We start from the raw sequence: 26,418 nt of genomic DNA on the forward strand, positions 1-26,418 counted from the left end.
CTCTGAATTCATATCCTTTGAAGCCTTTATAGATTTTTTCATCATAGGCCTAGAATATCCCGAGTTCACAGATTACAAAGTTTTTTCCATTTCAGAAGTAAAGTACCAACCTAGGGCCCTCTAATTCCTATAAGAGTTTTAAGATGGAGTTTTTTTTTTTTTAACTCAGAAACAGCAGTTATGGAAGTAGTGAGTTTTTATTTTCACAAGGCTTTTATGACATAGAAATGGAGATTTTTGTAATGTACATTAACAGTTAACTGTGTAGAAATTGTCTAAGTGCTTAGAATTTTTAACTCTATTTTAGTAGCCTTCTGTTTTTCTTTGAAGAAGGATAATATGTGTGCTGGTTTTTCTTTTACTCTCCTCAAGTCAGAATCCATTCTTTGCCTGCTTGGAGGCCATGGGACTTAGCCTTGCTAACTGCCGCACAGCTCCCTGTGGACTGGTTTCCTGTGGTTTAATTCAGGAGGCACTGGTAGGATATGGGGAGAGGGAATTGGTATTTTCTTCCTGGTTTTGCTCTTTGTCTCTGGAATTGGCTTCATCCCTGCGAGACTTACCAGTATAGCTCTCTGGGCAAGCCCTCTTTTCATGACTCTAAGCTCTTAACTGCATTTTGGTAACATTTCTGTTCCCACTTCACTCAGCCTTATGGGTGGGGCTGGCGGCTGCTGTGACTCATGCCAAATACAATCACTTGTATTACCCTGATCTTTCTCCCCTTAATTCTGTTTAGTAACAGTTCCTTTGTGAAAAGTCTCTTTGTAAATCGTATGAGGTGAATGCATTTTCTTGTCAGGACCCTGACTCATAGAAGTCAATAGAATACTTTGTATGAAATTCTTTTCCGAAGTCTGCCTTGTCTTGTATCTACTCTGGTGTTTTAGAGTACTACTAGAGCAGAAATGTAAAGAGGACTTAACCTTTTTTTAATCATAGTATTATTGTAGAACATTGTTGATTCCCAATATGAATAAAGAGTAAAGATTTTAAAATTGTAAGTGGTACATAACACCTCTTTCAAAGAGGTATTGAAAAGACTAGACTATATGAATCTACACAAGACCCTGAGGATAGTGCCTAACCTACAGTAGTGCTCCGTAGGTGTCAGTGTGTCCCCCTGTCCTGTGGCCTTGGTGCAGGATAAAATCTCCAAAATTCAGGGCTTCCCTGGTGGCACAGTGTTTGGGGGTCCGCCTGCCGAGGCGGGGGACACGGGTTTGTGCCCTGGTCCAGGGGGATCCCAGGTGCCGTGGAGCGGCTGGGCCCGTGAGCCATGGCCGCTGGGCCTGCGCATCCGGAGCCTGTGCTCCACAACGGGAGAGGCCACAACAGTGAGAGGCCCCTGTACCACACACACACAAAAAAAATCTCCAAAATTCAAGTAATGTGGTCGAATTATACCAGCCACTGGGGATTCAAAGATAAATATCACCTGTTTCGTGTTCTCAGAAGTGGACAGTCCAGAAAGGGGGAAAAGCATGTAAACTTAACTTGTTTTTTAATGGCATTAATATTCAAGGGTACAAGGTATATCTTTTTTTTTTTTTTACAGTGGCAAAGGCTGTAAATTATCTAGCAGACACACACCCATGTCTTCAGTCTCATGTCTCTTGCCCTCATGACACGAATGGGTTTAGTGCCAAGGAATAGTCTCACATTTTCATGTACTTTGGTGATTTTGCAAATTCTAGAATAACAGGCAGAGGGCAAAGTATGTTCGTTTAGAAGTTTAAAAAAATGAATCCTTGGTAATCTTATCTGTGTTTTCCTGTATATGTAAACCAGAAGTGTTTGACCACTTTGCAGTTATATTTCTTATATTCAAGACTAGAGGTAATATTGAAAATTTTACTGAGAAAAAGCTTTTTTGTTCAATTGCTATTTATGTTTTTTTCCTTCAAACAAGGAGTTATACTGATTGTACAGTAAATATACGTATTTTACTGCCATGGTATAACACTTAGTAAAAGAACATGTTAAGTAAACATTAGCCATCACCTGCCAATCCCTGTTCCATGCACTTTATACACAGTAATTTGTTTAAACCTGACAGGGCCTTGAGAGGCAGAAACTGTTACCACCTTACTGATGAGAAAACTGAGGCACACAGGTAGGTAACTGACCAGTAAATGTACAAAGGTAGAATGTGATCTCAGGTAGTTTGAAGGGCCATGCTCTTAACCATCGTAGTACACTGCCTCCAGGTTACTGTGTGTAGGATATGGGATTTTAGTTAAAAGTTGAGTAGTTGATTTTTAGAGCACAAGGTGACTTTTCAAGTGTGAAATTGCAAACTTAGTATTGTTTTAGGACAAAAACCTTGGGAATGTCCTTAAAATCCACATTAAAGATTTTAGTTGGCATCATTCATATTTTTTTTAATATAAATAACTCCTTTAGGTTATTGGAGCACTTTTTAAAAAATTTTATTTATTTATTTTTGGCTGTGTTGGGTCTTCGTTTCTGTGCAAGGGCTTTCTCTAGTTGCGGAGAGTGGGGGCCACTCGTCATCACGGTGCGCGGGCCTCTCACTGTCGCGGCCCCCCGTTGCGGACCACAGGCTCCAGACGCGCACGCTCAGTAGCTGTGGCTCACGGGCCTAGTTGCTCCGCGGCATGTGGGATCCTCCCAGACCAGGGCTTGAACCCGTGTCCCCTGCATTGGCAGGCAGATTCTCAACCACTGCGCCACCAGGGAATCCCTGGCATCATTCATATTTGTGGAAGCTAAAATCCAACATAAACTTCTGGAAGAGATTTTCCTCTGATGCACTTTGGGTTTCAGGACTTTTAAAAGTAAAAATGTTGGGGATTCCCTGGTTGTCCAGTGGTTAAGACTCGGCGCTATCACTGCTATGGCCCGGGTTCAATCCCTGGTCGGGGAACTAAGATTTTCGCAGGTCGTGCGGTGCACCAAAAAAAAAAAGTAAAAAAGTAAACTTTTGGTGCTTCAGCATTTTTCCCTTTTTTTTTTAAATTTATTTTTTATTTTATTTTTTTTTGCGGTACGCGGGCCTCTCGCTGCTGTGGCCTCCCCCGCTGCGGAGCACAGGCTCTGGACGCGCAGGCCCCGCGGCCATGGCTGACGGGCCCAGCCGCTCCGCGGCATGCGGGATCCTCCCGGACCGGGGCACAAACCTGTGTCCCCGCATTGACGGGAGGACTCTCAACCACTGCACCACCAGGGAAGCCCCGTTTTTCCCTTTTTAAGTTTATAATTATGTTAGAATTTCAAGAAAACATCAGAGGGTTATGGAAATGTAAATATGCATTTACATAGTCAATTTATAAAATTGAAATCCTATAGTGAAAACTTGGACAGCAAAATTCGTGGTGAACACTTAACCATGTTGTTTAAGAAGTGTTTATTTGTTGTGTATTGATTATTTTAGAACAAAACAGTTTATGTGTCACAATGTTTATAATTTGATATCTCTTTCAGACTAGTTAGCTCATTAGATGAAAATTCTATAGGCCATTGGCTACAGCTTATGGCTTCCTTGGAAAAGGTGGGCCCCTTAATCGTAGGAGGGGGAAGAGAGGGTCAAAAGAAAATCATAGCCATTGTGAAGGATGAGCTATGATACAGCCTAGAAGGCAGTCTTGTTGGCAGAAAAGTTTCTAGTATCAACTGAGTATAGTGTAATTGCAGTGATTAGGAATGAGTAAATAGACTAAATCCTAGCTGTCTGATAGAAATCTGGACTCATTATTAAAGGAGTTAAGTATTTGACAATTTAGTGATTAAAAGGACCCTTTGGCAGTCTGATGAATGGGTTGTAGATACTCTACAGACTGGGAGGTGGTGACAGGAAGAGATTATGTGAAACCATGAAACTTTTTCTTCCTCTGGTTTAGCAAGAAATAATTGTGGTAGGAAAACATGAAAACAGTCTGCTGTATAATGTCATTTTAGAACCAAACTTTGCTGGGTTAAGATGCTTTTATGGCAAAAGTACTTTTTAATAGCTAAATTCAGTACATTTTAGTTAAGATGACACTTTTGTGTCCTTGACTACTGAAAAGGGTTCAAGAACATAAAGGATTGTGTTATTAAACTACCCACTGACAGCAGTTTGTTTAAAATTGATGTATTCATGGGGAGAAGAAAAGGTCATGATTAACAAACTTCAGAGAAATAGCGGCCTGAATACCTAGGTTTATACACTGACCATCAAAAGATTTTATCTGCAGAAATCAAAACAAATCAGAGCAAGGGCAGAGATACTGAGGCTGAAGAGGCAGACACTTCCTATATATACCACAACCTGCAATTCCAATTTCCAAATGCTTGTTGCAAGCAAACAGATTTCTCACCTACAACTTTTAACCTAATATGATTCTGGAAATGTGGTCCCTGCATGGCAAGAGATTCAATTCAATTCTGGTTCATTACGTGAGTAAACAGGAGGGCTCTGCTTCACAGAGGCAGCCAGTCACAACGAGGCTTGATTTTGATGCAACCGCACTGCCAAGGAGAGGTTCTGTTTTCTAGATGACTTTCAGCATTGCCAGTGACAGTCTACAGGTGGGAGCAGACCTTTGGTCAAATCTTTCAAGGAAAATGAGTGAAGTCAGCATGAACCACTGTCAAGTTTTAAAGTGGCAGCTGGATTCCACCAGGAGGCATTCCCAGCAGGAGTGTCTTCTCAGCAGCCACTAAATTTCAAGGGAACATCTTCATCTTGAGCCTTTGCAACAACGAAGAGTCTGAATCGGACTGACTAGGTAGACATGTCATTTTTAAGTGACCTGAATCGGTAATGTCTTCTTACCATTTATGGTCATTCATAATAAGAAAATACATCCTGCAAAGGGCTGGAGACAGGCCCCCTGAACTTTTAGATGAGCTCTGTAACAAATGCCTTATTTGAGGGGCTCATTGGCCTCATGACCAGCCACTCCTGGAGACTGGAGGAGGCCAAAGGGTCCCAGCCTTTCTTGCTCTTCAGTGTTTCAAAATACCTGCTCGGAGAGGCTGATTTTCTTGCAAGAAGTTGTCACGCTACCTATAGCACACAATTCCCTCTGGGAGAGTTGCTGGCCTTGAGTATTTTCTTCTTGGTGTGAGGTAGGCATTTCATCTGACTCTATTCCATTTTCCACTGGCAGAGCTGCCCCACCAGTCCCGGAGCAGTCCTTTGCATTCTAATGGAGAGGTCTCCAGAAGATGCTGGAGTTGGGTCCTTGGCATTGACCTACACCTGAAGCTTCTCAGGAGTTGGTAGGCGGAAGTGGAGGAGGCAGGGCAGGCACTTGTGCCTCCTGGCTTTCCTGCCTGGCCAGTGAATAGCGCCTGGCTTTTCTGGGGTCAGGCTCTGGGGTCTCCTCCGCCCATCTTCCCACACGACGCACCCCTTTGGCCACCTTGGGTGCATTCCTGCAAGGATTGTGGTCATAGATGACCAGCTTCAGGCTTGACAGGTGGGCCAGGCTGGGGAAGTAGCGGATGCTGTTCCAGTCCACATCGATCACCTCCAGGGAAGGCATGTGAAGCAGCACAGCGGGGAAGTCTGTCAGCAGGTTGCCTGAGAGCCAGATGGTCCTCAGCTCCCGGAGGCGCCGGAGCCGGCCTGGCAGCAGACGCAGGGCGTTGGAGCCAGCATGCAGAGTCTTAAGGAGACTCAGCTCACACACCACATCTGGCAGCTGGGTGAGGTAATTGGCCTCGACCCACAGGGTCTGGAGATTCTGGAGCAGGCTCAGCTCACCGGGGAGGTCGCAGAGTTTGTTGTTGCCCAGGTAGAGGATGCAGAGCTGTTTCAAGGTACATACCACCTGGGGCAGAGCCTTGAAGTTGTTGAAATCCAGGGCCAGGACCTGCAGATTTTGCAGCTGCCCCAGCTCCGGAGGCAGGCTGTTGAGGCGATTGTCACTCAGGTAGAGCTTGGCCAGCTGCTGGAAGGAGCACACGTGCACTGGGAAGCGGCGGAGCAGGTTCCCGCTCAGATCCACCGTCTTGTCCAGCGGCATCTCCCGGAGGTCTCTAACCATGTAGTTCTGGCAGCGGTCAGCCGGGATGAAGGCCGCGAGGGCCCTGATGGTGTTCCCCATGGCAAGCCGCAGCCTGCCGACCCTGGGGCTGCTGCCTCTGCCCTGAGGCCTGTCCTCCCCTCTCTTTATAACCTGGGGATTGGTGACAGAAGCCAGTCACTACAACAGAGAGAAGTGCTCCTGATAGCCACTTGAGTGTTGGGTGACAGGCAGGGTCCTGGAGGCGGGGTCTCACATACTTGCTTTCAGTCGCCTAAGCCCCAGTCCTTTATCTACATTTTTTGTTTGTTTGTTTCAAACGGAAAATAGCTTCACTGTTTTTTCTAATGATAAAACGTTGAGACATTACATAAAGGTGGAAAAGAAGAAAGTGAGAACAACCATAGTCACACCCACCAGGGATAAACACTGTAAACATTTTATTTAACAGATGTCCTCCAGCCTTTTGCTACACATAATCAATTTGTTTAAAAAAAATACACTGTTTAGGAGTCTTGTTTTTTATCAGAACATATGGACATATTTTTATGTTTGCAGGTATCCATGCAATTATTTTAAACACCTGCAAAGCATTCCATTATATGGATGCACTGTAATTTAAATAGGTCTCTGTTGTTGGGCATCTAGGTTGCTTACAACGTGTCGCTATTATAAATATCCATGTACAGACAGTGTGAGCAGTTATCCACTAATTTCTTTCGGAAATGTCCTTAGAAGTGTTACTGGGTCAAACATGTATGCTTTAAAGGCTTTTCGTTGGTAGTGTCCCCCCTAACACCACCAGATCTGAACGAGTGTATACGCTCCACAAGTGTCCGTTTTCTTATTTGTTCATTCTTACCAGTTAGTAGTTTTCTACACTTAAAAAAATTTGCCTTTGACAAAAGACAAGTAGAAAAACAGAAGAAAGAGAAGAGGAAAACCAGCCTTCTAAAGCTTAAATAAATGAGGGTGTCTGGAATGTGGCTCACTGCCCCTCAAAGGCTTGAGCTTCCTTCCATAGAGCTGAGTTACTGTGGGAAGAAGCTGTCCATCTGGGACATTTCCTAGTACTAGTCTAGGGCAGTCAGGCTAATTCTGGCCAATGGAATGTGAGCAGAAGTGGTAAAACATTTCTACGCCTGGTTCATTTAAAACAAACCTCACCTTCCTCCACTCTCTTTCCCCATCTAATACCCAGGGTGACCTTAGAAGCCACCAAGTATGTGGAAGTCATATGTTGAAGTCCTGGGTATCCTGGATCTCTGAATAAGTGCTAGGGTCAGAACACCTCCCCTCCCACACGGACTCACTACCACCAATTGGACTTAGGTAAATGAGAAACTTCAGTTGTGTTAAGCCGTGGAGATCTGGGGGCTTATCTCTTAACTTAATGAATAGAGCAGTTGTTAAAAATAAGGAGATAAATCTTTATATACTGATGTGCAAAGATATTCAGGATAAATGAAGGGCAAAAAGACAAGTTTCAGAACTCTTTTACCATCCCATCTGGGAAAAAATATGCATATATTCTTGCATATGCCTAAAAGTATCTGTAAGGCAAAACAGTGATTATCTCTGGGGAATCTGCCTGAAGGTTTGGGGGTGATAGGAATACTGACTCCTCCATTTACACCCTCTGTATTGTTTGACTTTTTTTTTAAACTATATACATATATTACTTTCAAAAACTATTCCAAAAGAAACGGATTGCTTCCATTTCCAGAAGAAATGGGTTGTTTCCATTTCTAGCAGCCTGCCTGCTGTCTGGATAGAGTGCCAGGTTGGGAGGGAAGGCTTGGTATACCATTTAACCTCCTCCAGTGCCTTTACTGCTAAATTGCTGATAGTAGACTGAACAGAGCAATACAGGAGCATTCCATGTGAATGGCCATTCTACAGAGCTATTTGGCAATGCAGCATCACTACCCACCTTCTTTCTTCTCAGTCATGACTAAAGCCAGTGTCCTTGGACTTTCTAAACATTGAATGTCAAGGGCTATTATCTTAAGCCCTCTCCTTGCTTTGCTGATTTGTACTGTAATAACTAGCCTCTCAACAGGTACTGTACTTTGGCTCTATATTTAGCATGGTCAGTGGTGACCACAAATGGTCATGCAGCTGCTGCCCTGATGTCCCTAGAAATGATAACAATAATAATGATTGCCACCCATTATTATTTATAACTAAGTGCTAAGCACTGAACTGGTGCTTTACATATACTGTCTCTTCTCAGAACTCCTGCCAGGTAAATATTTTTTATCCTCAATTTTCAGATGAGAAAACTGAGGCTTAGAGAGGTTTAAGAATAACATCAAATATTTATTGAGCACCTGTTGTGTTCTAGATGCAGGGAATCTGGTGGCTAACAAGATAGATAGGATCCTGATCTCACCGAGTATACAGTTTTATCAGAGTGGAGTTAGGTCACACCTGTTGACAAACTACCCTCACACACACTTCCACTCAGCACTTTAATGCCAGCCCCTAAATATGAGCAGGTAGCTAAGGATAACCACACATGAGACAAGCCACCTACGTGAGAGATGGAGATTGAAATAAGCAGAGTAAAAGAAATCAAGAAACAAAAACGATGGAGAGAGCAGAAGAAATTCTTAACTAATTTTACTACAGTATTTTCAGAGAGTTAACTCTAACACTTGTGTTCTGCTTACAGTATTATTAGCTCACTTATTTCTTACAACCCTAAAATGTAGGCACTTGTGAGATAATAGAAAATATATATATTGGTTTCTACCCCTGTTTCCTGGTACAGAGCTCCTAAAACCCTTGTGATTTCCTGTGTGATAAGACCACTAGGAGCATCTCTTGTTCTAATATTTGGTCTTTGAACCCATCCAGACACAGGGCTCCTAAAACCCTTGTAAATTCCTAAGTGATAAGAACACTAGGATCATATTTGTTCTAATGAGCAACTCTGGGTGGGCTCCCGCGTGGCTACTGGATAGGGGCTGGTCACCGGAAAGACCAAGTCATGATTAGAAGCTTGGAATGTTCATTCCCACTCCGCCATCCTCCAGAGAAGGCACAGGGGCTGGAAATAGAGTTAATGATGGTTCATGCCTACGTGAGGGAAGTGTCATAAAATCCCAGTACTAGGGGGCTTCGGGAGCTTCCAAGTGGGTGAACACATCCACACTGGGAGGATAACACACCCCAATGCCACGGGGACAGAGGATCCTGTGCTCAGGACCCTTCCAGACTTCGCCCAATGTTTCTTTTCATCTGATTATTCATCTATATCCTTTATCATATTCTTTAACAGTGGTAAACCTAAGTGTTTCCCAGAGTTCTGTGAGCCACTGGCAGGAGGGTGCATTGCTGTGCCAGGGGAGGGTGGAGGGTCCCAAAAGAACCTCCAGGAACCAGCCAGCATTTGAATATCTGCCATGACAAGGCAAGTTTCCGCCAAAGGAGAACTAAAACTGTGCATCTGGAGTGAAGGAAATCACCTCTCTCTCCTGCAGGACCCAACCCCCAGGGGATCTAGGGGGAGGGGAGGGGGAGGAGAGGAGGAGGTGGAGCCTAGGGAATAAAAGAAAAGACTGTGTCTCCTACCTCCAGTGCCAACTCCTTTCTCTTTGTCGGTCCTCAAGCCACAGGCCAGGCCTCAGCTGGGCAGAAAGTTTGAAATTGTATGAGATGTTAAAATGTTGAGGTAGACTTGACTAAACGTTTAACTATCTGAAAGTGTCAAGAAAGCTGTAGGATCTGCCCAAGCTGCTCTCCGGGGCTTGGGGTAGGAATACGCAAGGAGTGTGTGTGAGAGAAAAGGTAGGAAGAATATGGCTGATCTTCACTACACTCTACTGGATTCAGCCCCCATGATAAGCTGGTATAAAATTAGCAAAGTGGCCCCTAGAAGAACAGCCTGTATCAAAAGGAGAACACACTCTCGTGCACAGACGTACACATCCCAATGAAAAGACAATCCGTGTTGCAAGAGACATCCAGAAAACTCTTGAAAACAGAAAACATAAAGTGAATTGTGTTCCAGTAATTAGCTTTGAGGTACAGCTGGCTTTTCCTTTGTTAGAATTCATGGGGACCATGGTGCCGGATGCTGAGAAGGGTGTCCACTGCCAGAGTCCTGGGCCTTCAAGAAGAGTGATCCAGAAGCAAGCTCATCCTCCTCAAGCCTGAAACCAAGCCTAGACTCTTGTCTGACCATGGGCACCTGTTGGTTTTGACTCCAGACTCCTCTACTGAGGTGTCTGCGCAAAAATTTTGTCTAGAACTAAGTGATGTTGGGTCTTCGGATGATTCCAGGTTCAGTTCTAGTATTAGGGTTCTTAATTGCAATGCAATAAAAAAAAAAAAAAATCTTTGGATGATTCAGTGAACAGGAATTTATGACAAGGTGTTAGGGTGCTCACAGACTCCCTGGGTGCCCTGAGGAACCTGGCTTGGATGCTGCAGCCAGGATCATGTCCTAACTCAGTGCAGAACTGGCACCCCTGGGCTCAGCCCCTCTGCTTCTCCCTTTGACTCCCTGGTGCTGAACGCTGCCCCTAAACCTGGATGTAGCCACGTTCCCCCTGACCCCTCGAAGGGATTTTTCATAGGCCCTGCTTCTTTGCATCACTGGCAGTTGAATCTGATGGAGAGATCTCACTGGCCACATGCTCACCCTAACCTAAGGGAGGCTAAGGTTGAGGTTTTGGATTCTGTGATGTGGGGGGTGGCCTTTTTCCACCACCAAGATTCCTAAGGTGAGAAATTCCCCAAACACAGGAAGGTGAGTTGTATACTGACAGCCAAAATGAATCACAGATACCCATCACAACTAGCCTGTAGTTTTACTCCGACCCTCCCGTGGCTGTCTGACCTTGCACAGTTAATTTTTCTTCTTATATCTGCAGGACTATTGGAGCAGTTTATTAAAGCAGACTTAATTAATATGGAATATATGTGGATTTCCCAGAGCTGGAACATGGCTAGTTTCCTAAACAATTGTGTAATGTTAAAAGACTGAATGGAAGGATTATAATCTTAAGGCCTTCAAAGGAATCCAGGAACATTCAGTGTGACAGCTGTATCAGCAGATGACAATACTACTTGGGGAAAATGGTATGTGAATTAAACATTAATGGGTAAGAATTATTTCCATCAGTTACTAATAAATGTTTATTGAAATGAAATGAAAGCAATCTATCAAAACAGGACTCCTACTAGGTAGCATTTTGTTAGCCTGGTTCTGTTATATACTTAAAAGGAAAAAAGAAAAAATTTCATATTACTATAAGCTATAATTTAGATTTATGATTAATTCTGACTTTTACTATCTTATTATGGTTTATGAGATGGCAGTAGAGTTTAGTATTAAAAGCAAAAAGGTTTTGGCATTAAAGAGACCTTGTACAGTTTGAACCTGGACTTTGGTATTTATTAGTTTGGGGGCTTTGGACAAAGTTTCTGTGCCTTGGGCTCCTCATCTGTAAAATGGGAATCATCTTGGGCTCCACCTCATTGAGTTACTGCGAGGATTAAATGAGATAATGTACTTAAAGTAATTAGCACAGCATCTGACTTACTAACCATGAACAGGTATTATTGCTGTGCTTTCTTAAGACACTGTGCTGGGCTTATTGAAGAGTGAGTGAGCTGCAAATGTGTGCTCTGCCTACAAGATGCCTACAACCTGAGCGAGTGCGTGGCTTAGCGACCCCCTGTCGGCTGAAGTAGAGCTGGGGTTTTGGAAGACTTCTGGGAATGTTTGCCCAGCATCTAGAACAGGACAAACACACAGTTGGTACTTGGTAAGTGTATGTGAATTACCAGAATGGATAGACTAAGTATTTGATGAGAGGCAATTGTATGCTTACACAATAAAGCCAAGGTAACCTGGGACCCTGTTTTCATGTGGTGTTGCATCAAAGAAAAAAAGTCATACAGCATCCCAAAATAATGAAACCCAATTTAAATCTTTATCATAGTCACTTGGGAAACTGACAGAGGACAGATCACTTTCATGATGCCCAGCGTTTCTTCTTAAGACTCCCTCTGCCTGCCCTTCCCTTCTCCATCTCCCACCGAGGCGCTCTCCCTGAGCACTGCCTCCCTGCTGTTCCAGGGGCTCCAGGAGATGGTGCGGCCACCCTGCCCCAGCTCCCCACCGTTTTCCTATTCCCACTCCCTGGCAGGCTGTCCTGTCTCACTTTCTCCTCCCTCTCTTTGTAGCCATTCTTCTTCTCCCCCAAACAGCTGTCAGCAGCCTTTTGAGGGCTGTCTCCAGATTGCATTTTCTCAATTTGCACAGTAAAGACCCAAAGCAGATGGGAAACCTCATTTGGGCACTTCCTGAGGGGCAGCGCAGACCGACAATACCAGGCACATCTGAACATCCCATTGCTTGTGTGGTTCTTGTTGCTCTGCAGATGGTTCCCCTTTCCAGGAACCCCGTTCTCCCTCCCTTCTCCTTCCACTGGATTTCAACACCAGGATTCCCCAGAAAGCTGCTTTCCAAGGCAGAAAGGATCCCGTCCTTCTTACTGACAGAGCAGCAGGGCAGTCCCAGAGACCCCTTCCCACTGAGGCTCCACCTGTGGGAGTTAAAATCATTTAACCCTTTCTAGTGGATTTTATCTGCCGTCTGGATTTGTCCTGCCCTTGTTACTGAACTGAACTTTGGTCCGCTTGCCCACCCTGCAGCAAAGCCAACCTACTGACACCAAGTTGTGGTGAAGGAAAGTAAGTGCTTACTGCAGGACCAAGCAAGGAGAATGGGCAGCTCATGCTCAAAAGACCCGAACTCCCCGATAACTTTCAGGGAAGGGTTTTTAAAGATAACATTTGGGGTGAGGGCTGCAGGTTCCCTTGAACCAAAGAGTGTATGTTTGTGTGTGTGTATTTGTGTATACATGTATTTATATGTGCATATCTGCATGTGTGTGTATTTATGTGGGTATATATATATGAATGTATTGCACATGTGTATATAGGTGTGTGTATGTGTGCATATAAATACACATACACCCTGCAAGTGTCTATGTGTATTTATATGTGTATGTATATATGTGGTTTGCATGTATGTGGTGTGTGTGTGGGTGTGTGTGTGTGGTCCCTTGAAAATCTTTTCAGGCCAGCTCCTGTTCTTCACGTCTCAGCTTAATGGGCATTTCCTCAAAGAGGATCTCCCTGACCACCTTATTTGAGCTGGCTGCTTCCACTCCCCACTTTCTCTCCACTTAGCTCTTACCACAATTTGTGATTGTTTTATTTACTTCTTAGTTCTCTTGCTCTCTTGCTGCAGGAGACCTGCCTGAAGGCAGGGCTTGTGCCAATCCTATTCACTGTTGAACTCTTAGCACTATTGACAGCACCTCAAATGAAGTGGGCATTAATTTACTCAACAAATAAAGACAGAATTCCCTGCCTTCCTGGAGCATTTGAATGAAAGAATGAGTAATGTATTACTCTCAGTTTGATAGTGTAAACTCAGATTGCTGGTAGCCAGTGACTTAATATATTTATGAACCCATAGATTTTTTTTCCCTGCCATCGATGATCACTGAGGTAAAAGAGAGTGGCTCTGAGAAAGACTCAGAATTTATTGAGAATAGTTAACAAGATATACACAGGGTTGGAAAAACCTGGAAAGGAGCTCATATTTGCTTGGCAACCTGTAGGATAAACTCCAATTTTGTGCCTTCCTAGAGCACAATGCTGGGATGGAGACGAAGATTTCCCCTGAGAGTTCAGCCTACCACTATGAAATGTACCTACTCTGTGGACTTGCCCACAGCTGGATTCCAGAGTAGTCTCCCAAAGTACTCTGTGAAGTTGATTAGATTCTCACTCAACGTCGAACTGCTGGAATCTGTTCAGTAGCATTGCTGAGCTAAGACAATTATTCTGAGAAAGGAGGCTTCAGAAGTGAGCAGTGAAGTGAAACACGAACCCTGAAGGAGTTCCATCAACTCGATTCACGACTCACGGGTGGAGAGCCAGGGGGAAATGAACAGAAGTAGGAAAGGCAGCCTTTTTATAGCCTGCACGTGAGTGAAAGGAACCAAAGCCAGGAAGATGGACCTTGAGGGGACTCAGTCCCTAGGAACCAGCAATGAGGGATACGCTCTCTGAAGCTGCGTTTCTTGACGGCCCTGGATAACTAACGGGCCTTACTTGTCATTACAGCCGAAGGCCATTTCAGTGACCATCTGCCCCCTGCTTTACGGAGTAGGATTTGCTATCAGAACATGGCTCAGTCATTCTTACTTCATTGGCATGTTTCCTGGCTCTATAAGGTTTAGTGCAGCCCTTTGAGTAAATAGGTCCTTCTAGTTTATCAGCCTTTGCCAGTGGTTTTTAATTAGTGGTGGGCTTACCCTTCAGGAGACAGTTGGCTATGTCTGAAGACAGTTCTGGTTGTCACAGCTGAGAGAGAGAGTGCTCCTGGCATCTGACAGGTAGAGGCCAAGGACCCTGCTAAACATTCTCCAATGCATAGGACAGCGCCCACAGCAAAGAGTTATCTGGCCCAAAATGTCAATAGTGCCAAGGTTACCCTGGGTTATCCTAAAGCCAGAAGTTTTCTTGCAGGGAAATGCATCACTGTAACTGGAAAATGGGTACAACAGCTAGTATTTCATCTTCTTGACTAGAATACATTCTTTTTTCAGTTGTAGGGAAGATTTTCTTTCAATTTAATAAAGAGAGGTAAGATTGACTAGAAATACCCCATATTTAACTATATTTTCAAGAATGTCCTTAGGCATTTTTGATACTCCTAGATCTTCTTGATAAGTAAAGGTTTGATAATAGGAAAGCAGCTTTGGGTTTGGACCTGTGAAATTTGAATTAACTTAAACCTTATAAAGGAATCACGAAGTCTCTTGGAAGCTGTTTTTTGTTTTCTGGGGGAGTGGGGGGTAGGGGAATAGTAGGTGTATAGATCTTTTAATGCATTTTCCAGTAGAAATTATGCTATAAATGGTGGTATCCCAGGTTAATCTCTAAGGGTTGTCTTAACCCATAGAACAGAAGTGTGCTGGTGATGCAGTGATGGCAGTCTTACTGACTATTGTGTGTAAAATGGTTTCTGAGGAAACGGATTCTGAGCTGCAGCTCAAGCATCAGTCCAGGAGAGGTGATTTCAGAGGATGGTAGATGCCACTAAACTCTGGGGCCATCTGGAGCTGGGCACATTGCTGCCTCAATGCAATCAGGATTCTGTCAACAAGGAAGAAAGGAGAGGTTAGGTAGGAAACCAGCATTGCCTGCCATGGGGACGTCTGGTGTGTGTGGGTTGGCAGTTAGGTTTGGAATTTTAGTTCAACCATTTCCTGTCTTTCTGGCCTTGGGGAGCTTGCTGAATCTCTTTGAAAGTCTTTCTATGTTTATCAACTGGAGATGATATTAATATCATGGTGGGGATTAAATGACAGTAAATACCTGGAACACGGAAGCTTAATACATGTCAACTTTTCCCCCTCCCACTGCAAACTTTCTTATCAATACTTGGTTGATACCACCTCACATCTTTAAGGCATGTCAGTATTTGCCCAAGTTTGTGGTCAGCTCTAGCCACATGGTTAAAACTACTGCCAACGTAGAACCTCCTAGAATCGATGGAACAAGCTCATAACTTTGGGAACCAGTGAGCTATCAAAAAGCCTGGTGCATTGCAAGCAACCACTGAACAAGGACAATGAAACTGGTCCTGGTGGCTCTGGTGTCTTTAAGGTCATCATGGCATGGTGAGCTAAGGGAAGCTTGGCGCAGCTGGAGGCTGTGACATCATCTCTCCATGACTGACACCTACCATCCTCCACACACTGCTGAGTTGATGTTGAAAGAGATGAATTGAAACAGGGTGGGACTGACACCACGAGCTCACTCCTCCTTCTCTACCTTTTCAGGATTTCTTTGATCCAAGCTAAGTCCAGCAGACATCATCTTGGAGAAGCAGGGACCTTGGAGGAGTTCATGGAAGGCCACCAGCCGTAAGTTTTTGCTTGTAGACATCTGTGATGCTTCCCTCAGGAAGTCTATTTATAGGAGAGAACGACAGAAGAGCAGTTATGTGATTACAAGACTAGATTATGTGAGTAGATTGGGGATCTGGAGACGTCTGGCTCTGAAAGGCCACAAACCAACCTGGACTCCCCAGAGGCTGTGTTTTTCTCTTGTTGGAGAGTTTCTTTCTTTAATTAAAAAAGTGTTTTTTTGGCCCGACCAGGGTTCGAACCCAGGCCCTCAGTGGGGAAAGTGTGGAGTCCTAACCACTGGACCACCAGGGATTTCCCTCTCCCATTTACGTTTGGAAGGAACAGTGGCATGGGCTCAATATTGCTCCATCTCAGGTGTCTTTGAGACAGGAGGGCTTAGTCTGAGTCCTGGTCAGTTAGGATCGTATTGATGGGATGGGGTTGATACTGCGGGAGGGGCTCCAGACGTGGACTCTGCAGATCTGTGTTTGCATTACTCTATGACCTTGGGCAAGTTGTTGAACTTCTTGCTCTTCTTTCGCTCATCTGGAGACAAGAGGGTTGGACCAGGTGGTCCATAAGGTCCCCATCAAGCTTGGCAGCAGGGACTTCCCACTGCATCACTTTGGGGTCATCAGACATGTATCACTCAGCTGCAAATGCAGGGAAGTGTGGGGTAAATGGAGTGGGGACTGTGCTTAGAAAAACGTCGTTGCTTTTGCTTCAGTTTAAATTCTGGGACACTAAGTTAAAACGGCAAAGAGCTTGACCCAGTCTCCTTTTGTGTAACCCCCTCCAAGACAGTAAGGGGGGCCAGCATGACAAATGAAAAGAAGATGTATAGGGTTTGGAGTCAGAAAAATTTGAGTTTGCATATCAGCTCTACCATTCAGTGGGCAGAAGGTAAACAAATTATCTGAGCCTTAGTTCACTTACCTGCAAAACTGGAATAATAACACCTACAGCATGGGATTGTCCCAAAGTCAATACAATAATGTGTTTAAAGTATTTTGCACACAGAAGATGCTTGAAAAGGGTTAATATTATTATCCTCTTATTATTAATGTTATTATTAGCTGTTGGGTTATATTTATTCCGAGGAGTTCTAATAGATGCCCAAGTGAGCTGAGCCCTGAGCCAGCTCTGGGGCTGTTTCTCTCAATTCCTGGGCCCTACCTGGCTTCCTGGTTTGGTGTTGGGAAAACCTAAACCTGACGGGGCCAACTCTACATCCTTTTGGTTCACTATCTACTCTCCCAACTCCTCCCACCATGATTATTGAAACATAAATTAATCCTATGGTCTCTCAAGCAGTTATTTGCTTCCTTACAGCAAAAAAAAGAAAAAGTCCCTTTATCGGCCTTAAATGGTATTCTTTGAAATGTTGGCAAGATGCTATTGTTTGAATAGTCTTATGTCCTCCTTATATACAATGTCTTATGCCTCCCTTCCTGGGGCAGAAAGCAGTATCACACCGGCTTCTCTCAGCTGGGGAATGAGCTGGCATTTTACAAGTCCTTTGATTAAAAGTTTTCGATGATGGTCTACAAACCTGGAGAAAATGAGCCCTAAGGCAAACCAGTGGAAGTGGCTTGTTGTTCAGCGGCTATACCTTGGGACAGAGCTGGCTTGCTCCTTTGTCAGAAGAACAACCCCGAAAAGAATGCCTTTCTCTAAAAATAGGACAGTTGGAGGCATAGCTGCACTAGCAGATAGTCTTCCCAGCGGCTTTGGGACAGGCCAGCTGATAAGGCTTTCTGCTCCGGGTGCCTCAGATCACTCACAGCTGTTTTCCAGACCAAAGGGCGCTGGGGATGCTGGCCTCACGCCACACGTCAGGTGCTCTTCATCACACACTACCCGGGAGGCAGCCGTCGGCTTCATCAGCTATGGAGCCTTGCCTGCCCTCTAGAAGGGATGAGGGAGGGTTGTCAACCTGAACAGTAGGCATATTCCAAAACCCAGAAACCTCTCTGTTTTACTTTATATATACATATTTTTTTCTTTTTTACTTCAATCAAAAGTTGGGTTTCCCTTCCATTAGAAGTTGGGAGATGGTATAATGCGGTGGTTAAAGGGGTGCACAGTGGAGCCAAACTCCTGGATTTGAAGCCTGTGTTTTATTTGGTTTTCTAATCAATACACTGTATTTTTAAGAGCCGTTTTAGGTTCACAGAAAAGTTGAGCAGAAAGTACAGAGAGTTCTTATCTACCCTGCCGCCCCCAACCTCCCCCATTATGGACATCCTACACCACAGTGTATATTTGTTACAATCAATGAACTCACATTCACACATCATTCTCACCCAAAGTCCATAGTCCATTTGGGGTTCACTCTTGGTGTTGTACATTCTTTGGGTTTGGACAATGTATAATGACATGTATCTCCTGCTGTAGCATCCTACAGAATAGTTTCACTGCCCTAAAGTCCTCTGAGTTCTGCCTATTCATTTCTCCTTCTCACATAATAGGCAACCACTGATCTTTTTATTGTCTCCGTAGTTTTGCCTTTTATGTCATGTAGTTGGAATCATGCAGTATGTAGCCTTTTCAGATTGTCTTCTTTCACTTAATAATATGCTGTTAAGTTTCTTCCATGCCTTGTCACGGCTTGATAGCTCATTTCTCTTTAGCGCCGACTAATACTCTATGGTCTGGATATACCACAATTTACCCATTCACCTACTGAAGGACATCTTGGTTACTTCCAAGTTTGGGCAGTTATTTATAAATATCTGTGTGCAGGTTTTTGTGTGTATATAGGTTTGAGTAAACATCAGGGAACATGATTGCCGGACTACATGGGAAGAAAATGCTTAGTTTTGTCAAAAACTACCAAACTGTCTTCTAAAGTAGCAGTAACATTTTGCATTCTCACTAGCAATGAATGAGAGTTCCTGTTTCTCCACATCCTTGCCAGCATTTGGTATTGTCAGTGTTGTGGATTTTTGAAGCCTTAGATGATCTGAGGCAAGTTACTAAACCTCTCTGCCTTGGTTTCCTAATTTGTGAAACCCAGAAAACAGTAGCACCTCCATTGGGTTTTCATGAGGATTAATTAAAGTAACCCCTTGTAAGGCACATAGGACTGGGCTAGCCTATGTAAATTCTCAATAACCATTAGCTGTGATGTTTGGATTAGGTTGGATTTCTGTTCTAAAAAGCACTTGAGATTCTTGGGTACAAAATGATATTTAGGTTAGGGGTGGATTTCACAAAGCTATTTTAATAATAAGAGTCAACTGCATGCCATTCACCATGCTGAGGACTTCATATACTATCTCATTTGAATATTACAGTAGATACCAGCATTGCTCTCCATTTTCAGATGTGGAAATTACCACCTAGAGAGGTTGAATTAACTTAGCTAAGGTCACCCAGCTCAGAAGTAGAGTTGGGACTTGAACCTGAGTTTATGCAGTACCAAAGTCCAGCACTTAGCCCCTTGCGACACTGTCCCTAACCTGGCGTCCCTGCCACCTTGCACCTTTGGTTTGGAAATTTAGATTTACAGGGTTACAGTCTTCCCAAACCATTCTCCAGTTAAGCAAGAAGCCAGGTCCACATGTTAGAATTAATTGCACCCCAAATTTGACACATTAACATGATTATATTGAAGTCCAGGTCAACTGTTTTGTTCTACTGATGGCTCAGCCAATCTCTGGTCTTTGCACATGCTGCTCCATGCTCCCCCCACCTCTTCATCTGGCTAGCTTCCACTCCACCTCAGGTCTTGTCTTAGACATTACTTCCTGCAGTGAGACTTCTGGGTTAGGTGCACTCCTTTGCTCCCTTAGCACCCTCTCTTTTCCCTATTGTAGCTCTTATCACCCTGTATTATAGTTTTATGTTTGGCTCCACGAGTGCAGATACCCTATGGGTCTTGCTCACTGACGTATGCCCAGCCCACAGGACGTGGACTTAATGAGTATTAGTGGAATGAAAGACTGAATGAGCGTGAGGGGCTGGTGTTGGGCTGCAATATGAGTTTGGTGTATTCTTCTTACAGGCCCAGTCTCTGGGGTTGTCAGCCCTGACACCCGACTGCAGAAATTCACAATTGTGTTTGACTTAGGATCATCCAACTTCTGGGTCCCTTCGTCCTATTGCTTCATCAAGGCATGCAGTAAGGAATGACATGGATAGGGGAGTTGTAGCACTTGAGTAGACTCTTGGGCAGTGAAGTCCTTTTCCCTAACTCACTTACTCTGCAACAAGGCATGGGCCCCAGATGGTCTTAACACAGTCTCTGGTCTCTATGTTCTTCAGGAGTGTCCCACAATGACCTTCCCAGGGTCTCACCTGGGGGTAAATCAGTTGGTACATGATGGTTTGGCCATATCGGTTGTTAAAATGTAAACTGATATTTCCATATCAGCTGGTAAAGAACCCTTTCCCAGAGGCTGCTAAGTATTCTCTCCATTGCTGCAGTTTCCCTGGCCCCTCTCCTAGGACCCCTCACCTCCCCACAATCCAGGAAACACGGTGGTAACACCTGGTACAACAGGAAGCTCCCAAGACCCTGTTTCAGCTCCATGGCTGGCACCATATTGCTTCAGTCTGAGTCTTTACATAATTTGAGTATTACCCCTGGTAGGGTCCGTCTGTATTCTTGGGAAATGGCACAGGAAGGAGGGGAGAGAGGTGAGGGGGAACAAGAGAGAACTCAGGCAGTGTCTCTGCTGCCCTGGCACTTGCACAGAACTAAGAGGATGCGGGAATTTGGACATGCCAGGTGGGTGACTAGCTGTTTACATGTGGTCTCCAGCTGCCCACGGCACAGACGGCTGCTCTACACCCTCCTTCACTAGCTCTCTGTAGAAGGTTTCTAGAACAACAGCCACCACACACTGAGGTCTTTCTGTGTGCTCAGTACTCAACTAAATGGCTATTTACTTTTGCTGACAACTCTGTGAGTATGAACAATTATTATCCTCAGTTTCCAGATGAGGAAACAGGTCTGAGAGGTTAAGTTGGCACCCAGGTCACGGAGCTAGTAAGCGCCAAAGTTGGGAGTCTGACTCCGGAGGCCCCACAGGGACTGCATTGGTAGGGAGTATCTTAGTTCTAAGGTAGAGGCACAGAGGCTTCTGGTGAGAGGAAGGCGCTTTTCAAGAATCAGTGCAGAAAAATGGAACAGATTCATGAGAAGGCTGCCACAGAGCCATGTCACTATGGTGGCCAGAGGAAAACTCCCCAAGAATCCTAGGTCCTGTGGATGGCTGTCCTGGGGCTCTCCATGGTCTGAGCCTCTGTGCTGACAGAAGTGAGTCAGCTACAGTCCTCAGAGTTCCCTCTGGGACACCTCCCATGAGGGCAGTGTGTTCAGACGACTGAACCTGTGACCTGTCCTGAGGTTTCATGCTACGCTCAGTCTCCATAGCAGCCCTGGCTCTCTGGGTAGTGCCCCAGGGCAGGCTGGGGTATTACAGAACTCCTGGCTAGGAGCTCTAGGTCAGACCCTTGCTGGATGTCCAAGTAAATACCTGTTGCTTTGACTAAAAAATGTGAAAATCACATCTAAGAACAGAAAATTCTTGAAGGAAAAAAAATCTTAAAGAATATTCTTCAGGGAATTCCCTGGAAGTCCAGTGGTTAGGACTCAGCACTTTCACTGCAGGGGCCCAGGTTCCATGCCTTGTTGGGGAGCTGAGATCCTGCAAGCTCTGCAGCACGGCCAAAAACAAAAACAAAAACAAAAATTCACTCCTTTTGGGACTTCCCTGGTGGTGCAGTGGTTAAGAATCTGCCTGCCAGTGCAGGGGACATGGGTTTGATCCCTGGTCCAGGAAGATCCCACATGCTGCGGAGCAACTAAGCCCGTGCACCACAATTACTGAGCTTGTGCTCTAGAGCCTGCGAGCCACAACTACTGAGCCTGTGTGCCGCAACTACTGAGGCTGCTTGCTGCAACTACTGAAGCCTGCATGCCTAGAGCCTGTGCTTCGCAACAAGAGAAGCCACCGCAATGAGAAGCCCGCGCACTGCAACGAAGAGTAGCCCCTGCTCACCGCAACTAAAGAGAAATCCCGCATGTAGCAACGAAGACCCAACACAGCCAACAAACAAACAAACAAACAAATAAATAAATGTTTAAAAACATATTCTTCAATGAAGAATTTATATTATACCTTGCTCATAATTAAGGGAACAAAAGATGAAAAGGAGAAAAAAAAGATTGAAAGAAAGCATTTTAAAAATGCTGATATGGTTTTTATAATAGGCAATTTATTTTTCTTTCCAATTTTTCCAAAATATGTAATGTGTTTACTTTTAAATGAAAAACATAGATATTTAAATTCCCCCTTAAGTTCTAGGATGGCTTATGTCTTTCTTTAGGAGTTAGAAGGTGATAGATGCCCAGGAGGAGACCAGCCAACCTCCTCCGCCCTTGGTGACTTTTAGTAAATCACCTGATTGCTTTGATCAATTTCTCCTTTGTAAAACGGGGAAAACAGTAGAATAGTAGGACTTCATAAGATTAGGATGAGCAGTGAATGGGTTAATCTGGGTAATTTTTATTAGGTCTGGCTCATGGTAAATGCTCCTGGTAAGTGTCAGTTATTCTGATCACTGGCTAACTAGCTCATGGTGTTAGTTATTCTCATAATCGTCAGTGTTATTATGACCACCAGAGGGCACTCCTGGCTCTGGGAGTCTTTCTGGGGATATGGTGTTTCATGGGACACCAGGATTCCAGTGTTGTGTGCCTGTCCTAGGTAGGTAGATGTGAGAAGAAAGCACACAGATGCCCCTTCCTCCCTTGTTGATCTCTAAGTTTCCAGCCATGTGCTGAGAAAGAAATCAGCTTTAGAGTTGGAAGGGCTGACTTTCTCTAGCAGTGGTGGAAACTGACCACGTCGTCACTCCCAGAAATGCACATGGCATTCAGATCTTTCCTCTGGAGTTCCCACGGGCAAGGAGGGCAGACGTTTTCCCTTCAGTACCTGACAGGGACCTCCTGGGGATGGTGAGGGTGGATGTCGGGAAGGTGAGCGGGCCTGACAGAGGAAAGTTGGGTATGGTGGACAGGAGAGGCCCATATTCTCTGTTTTACTGGTCGCTGGCTCTGGGAGGCCACATGGAAAGAGGGTAGAATCCCAGATTAGTTAAATTCCTAGGCAGTTTCATGCAGTAAAGTGGCTTCATTCTCTGTGAGTTGGTGACTCCATGACCTCTCTCCAGCCCTGACCTCTCTTCTAAGCTCCAGACTTGTCTGTCTATCCAGTTGTCTATTTGATTGTCTTCTTGGATGGGGTTTAATATACGTGAAATAAAACTGTTCCTCCTGACTGTTAACAACAACAACAACAAGTACCAACTACAACAAAAACAAAACAAAGGGGCTTCCCTGGTGGCGCAGTGGTGGAGAGTCCGCCTGCCGATGTAGGGGACACGGGTTTGTGCCCCCGGTCCGGAAAGATCCCACATGCCGCGGAGCGGCTGGGCCCGTGAGCCATGGCCGCTGAGCCTGCGCGTCCGGAGCCTGTGCTCCGCAACGGGAGAGGCCACAACAGTGAGAGGCCCGCGTACCGCAAAAAAAAAAACAAACCAACAACAAAGAGTGAGCCTGTATTCTCAAAATGTCATTCATTTACTAAACAAGTACTCCTTGAGTGTCCACCCAGTGCCAGACAGTGGACTCATCTCTGGGGGGGCGATGGGCGGGTAGAGCAGTGAACACAACCGACGCAATCTCCCCATCATGGGGCTACATGAAGAGAAGCCGAGTGTCTATGACAAGGAAGCTGACTATGCTGCTCTGCTGTGCACTGGTGAAGAGCAAAACACACAAAAATAGGAGGAGTGTTGCGCTTGCTTCTGGGCACACATTTGAGTAGAGCCATTGTGAAATTATGACACGTCCAGTAGAGAGAGATCAGGATGTGAAGGGACTCAAGATCATGAGATGCAAAGAACAATTTGGGTCTTGGTTTGACAAGATTCGGTCTCAAGAAAACACTCTGTGTGCATGTGTGTGTGTGTGTGTGTGCGTGCTCTGGGAGCTTATATAGATAGATGCACCATAATGGCATTTTTCAAATGTCTGAGGCTAGTCCTGAGTGTGGAGAAGGATGGACTACTTAGGTATGGACCCAGAGGCAGATTGAGAACCAGTGGGATCTGGCTGCAGCTTTCCTTCCAGGGTGGAGAAGGCCATTTCCCGAGTGTGATGTTCCAGCGTACAGTGGCTCGCCTTGCGGAGGTGAATTGTCTTTCAGTTGAGGGATTCCGCTGGATGAATCTTGGCAGGGATATTGTAGGGAGAATTCTATCACACGATGGGGCACCGAACTAGGTGATGCCAAAATTTCCTTTCCACCCCAAGGTTCTGGGAACTGGCAGATCAATGGCATAGAGACCCAACATGAATGCATTTACTGTCACCACCTGGTGCCAGCAGGCTGTCAGCAGCCTCTGAGGTCTGTTCCTTGGTGTCCTGCAGATGAAGAGACTCTCTATTCAATAATGTCCCATTGATTCAAAAAGAGAGGAGCAGCTAGATCTGAGGGGCCCCAAGATATGATGAGGCTGAAGCCCCCAGCTCCGCTCAGACGGGCATTAGGCTTCATTTGCTGCAGCCTTGCCTTCTCTGTGCCCATCCTGATCTACCTCCCTCACCTGGCTAGCATCCCCAGGCACCGGCTCACCCGGGACGGGAAGGAGCTTGTTCAGTCACCTCCTTGATCTCAGATAACACACTCATCTTTATTGCATTTTCCCTCCTGATAAGCCTCTTAGCTGCCGATTTCTTGGTTGTTCTCTTTGGTAAACAACCTATTTGGGGCTTCCCTGGTGGAGCAGTGGTTGAGAGTCCGCCTGCCAATGCTGGGGACACAGATTTGAGCTCTAGTCTGGGAAGATCCCACATGCTGCAGAGCAACTAAGCCTGTGTGCCACAACTGGTGAGCCTGCACTCTAGAGCCCACGAGCCACGACTACTGAGCCCACATGCCACAACTACTGAAGCCCGCGCGCCTAGTGCCCGTGCTCCGCAACAAGAGAAGCCACCGCAATGAGAAGCTCATGCACTGCAACAAAGTGTAGCCCCCGCTCGCCGCAAGTAGAGAAAGCCCGCACGCGGCAACGAAGACCAAACGCAGCCAATAAATAAATAAAAAACAAAAAAACAAAAAACCCGACCTACTTGGAAGAGATTTTAAATGTTAACAGAGATTTAAAAAAATAAGTGTGTGAGACGTGCTGTCCTCAGCCCCAGTCTGGTGACGCCTCTGGGATTACGGGGGTGCCGGGCAGGCCTGGGAGGTTGTGTGGGACACCCTTTCCCCATTTTTGCCTTTTTCCCTTTCCTCCCATCCTACCCCATGCTTCCTTCTTTTATTTTCCTTTTTGTTACCTTAGACCCAGGGACCTTTGCTCCTAGCAAGCCTCGCTCCCATCCCCAAACCCCTCCGTGTTTTGGAATACTGTCCTCTAAAGTTTCTCATGTTCAAGTTCTTCCCCAGGGCTGGGACTGGTGGGGCCGGCAATGCCATCCAGGCAGGGTAGACTGAAGCTTATAGGGGTTTCCTGTGTCCTGTGACCAGGCCCTGGTGCCAGGGGACCTGCCTAGCCAGGGGATCGTGCTTGGGACAGGTGTTTGGTTTTTTTTTTTTCCTTATTTTTTGCGTGAGATTGGGCCTTCAGAAAAAACACACTGATTTGGGGTGACTCAAATAGTTTACAGAGACAGGGGCCCTGAAACCACAGCCCTATGTCCCAGACCTCCTCCCTGAGAGGCAATTTCAAGTGCATCTGAGAACCCCCAGCAGGATTCAGCATCGCTATGACCCTCAGCTTCTGATGGCTGAACTGAGGTGTGATCAGGGTCTTTCCCAAGCTTGACATATCAAACGCTGCCCACCTGGAGACAGGCGGCGGCTGGGCTGCTAGGGAATGCCCCCGCTTTCATTCCTCTCTGTGGCCTTTGCCTTTGCAAGTGGAGTTTGCTATATGCTGTTTTATCAAATGGGCTTAAGGCAGAAAATTTAAGAAATTATGTACCTAGATCTTTGACTCAGCAAAAGAGTCATTTTTGTGCTTCGGGGAAGAAACCTTAATCATTCTCAAATCTTACTTTTGTTCTAAAGTCAAGCCCATTTCTTTAAATAATAATAAAGATAGTTAACAATTATTGGGCCATAACTTTGCATCAGACCCTGAATTAATTGCTTTAAATAAACTATTTCATTTAATTGTTAAAACAACCCGATGAGGAAGGTACTGGCATGAATGTCATTTTACAGTTGATGAAATTAGGGCTAAGGCACATTGAGTAGCTTGACCAGGTTGCACAGTTAGTAAGTGTCTGAGCCTGACTAGAACCCGCTACCCCAGTTCTTAATCACCATGCTATTTAATAACATGATGATATAATAATGAGAGCAAACATTCATCAAGTGCTTACTATATGATAGGTAATGTACTATGGGTTTTGTATGTACTAACTCATTTAATACTCACAATAATAGGGATTACTATTATCCCCA

The 26,418-nt window shown here is 45.0% G+C and overlaps 1 protein-coding gene across 1 annotated transcript; it reads right to left on the minus strand.

Annotated features, from left to right (window-relative positions):
- Positions 1-5,219: 5,219 nt before the first annotated feature.
- Positions 5,220-6,059, minus strand: LRRC10 (leucine rich repeat containing 10; the record flags this gene model as incomplete). The annotated part of the gene is made up of 1 exon (XM_079714878.1): positions 5,220-6,059. One exon carries the CDS (start codon positions 6,057-6,059, stop codon positions 5,220-5,222), a length of 840 nt encoding a protein of 279 aa, XP_079571004.1.
- Positions 6,060-26,418: the final 20,359 nt, after the last annotated feature.

Source organism: Hyperoodon ampullatus (genome assembly GCF_949752795.1).
Source record: "Hyperoodon ampullatus genome assembly, chromosome: 11".
In the NCBI taxonomy this organism is placed as follows: domain Eukaryota; kingdom Metazoa; phylum Chordata; class Mammalia; order Artiodactyla; family Ziphiidae; genus Hyperoodon; species Hyperoodon ampullatus.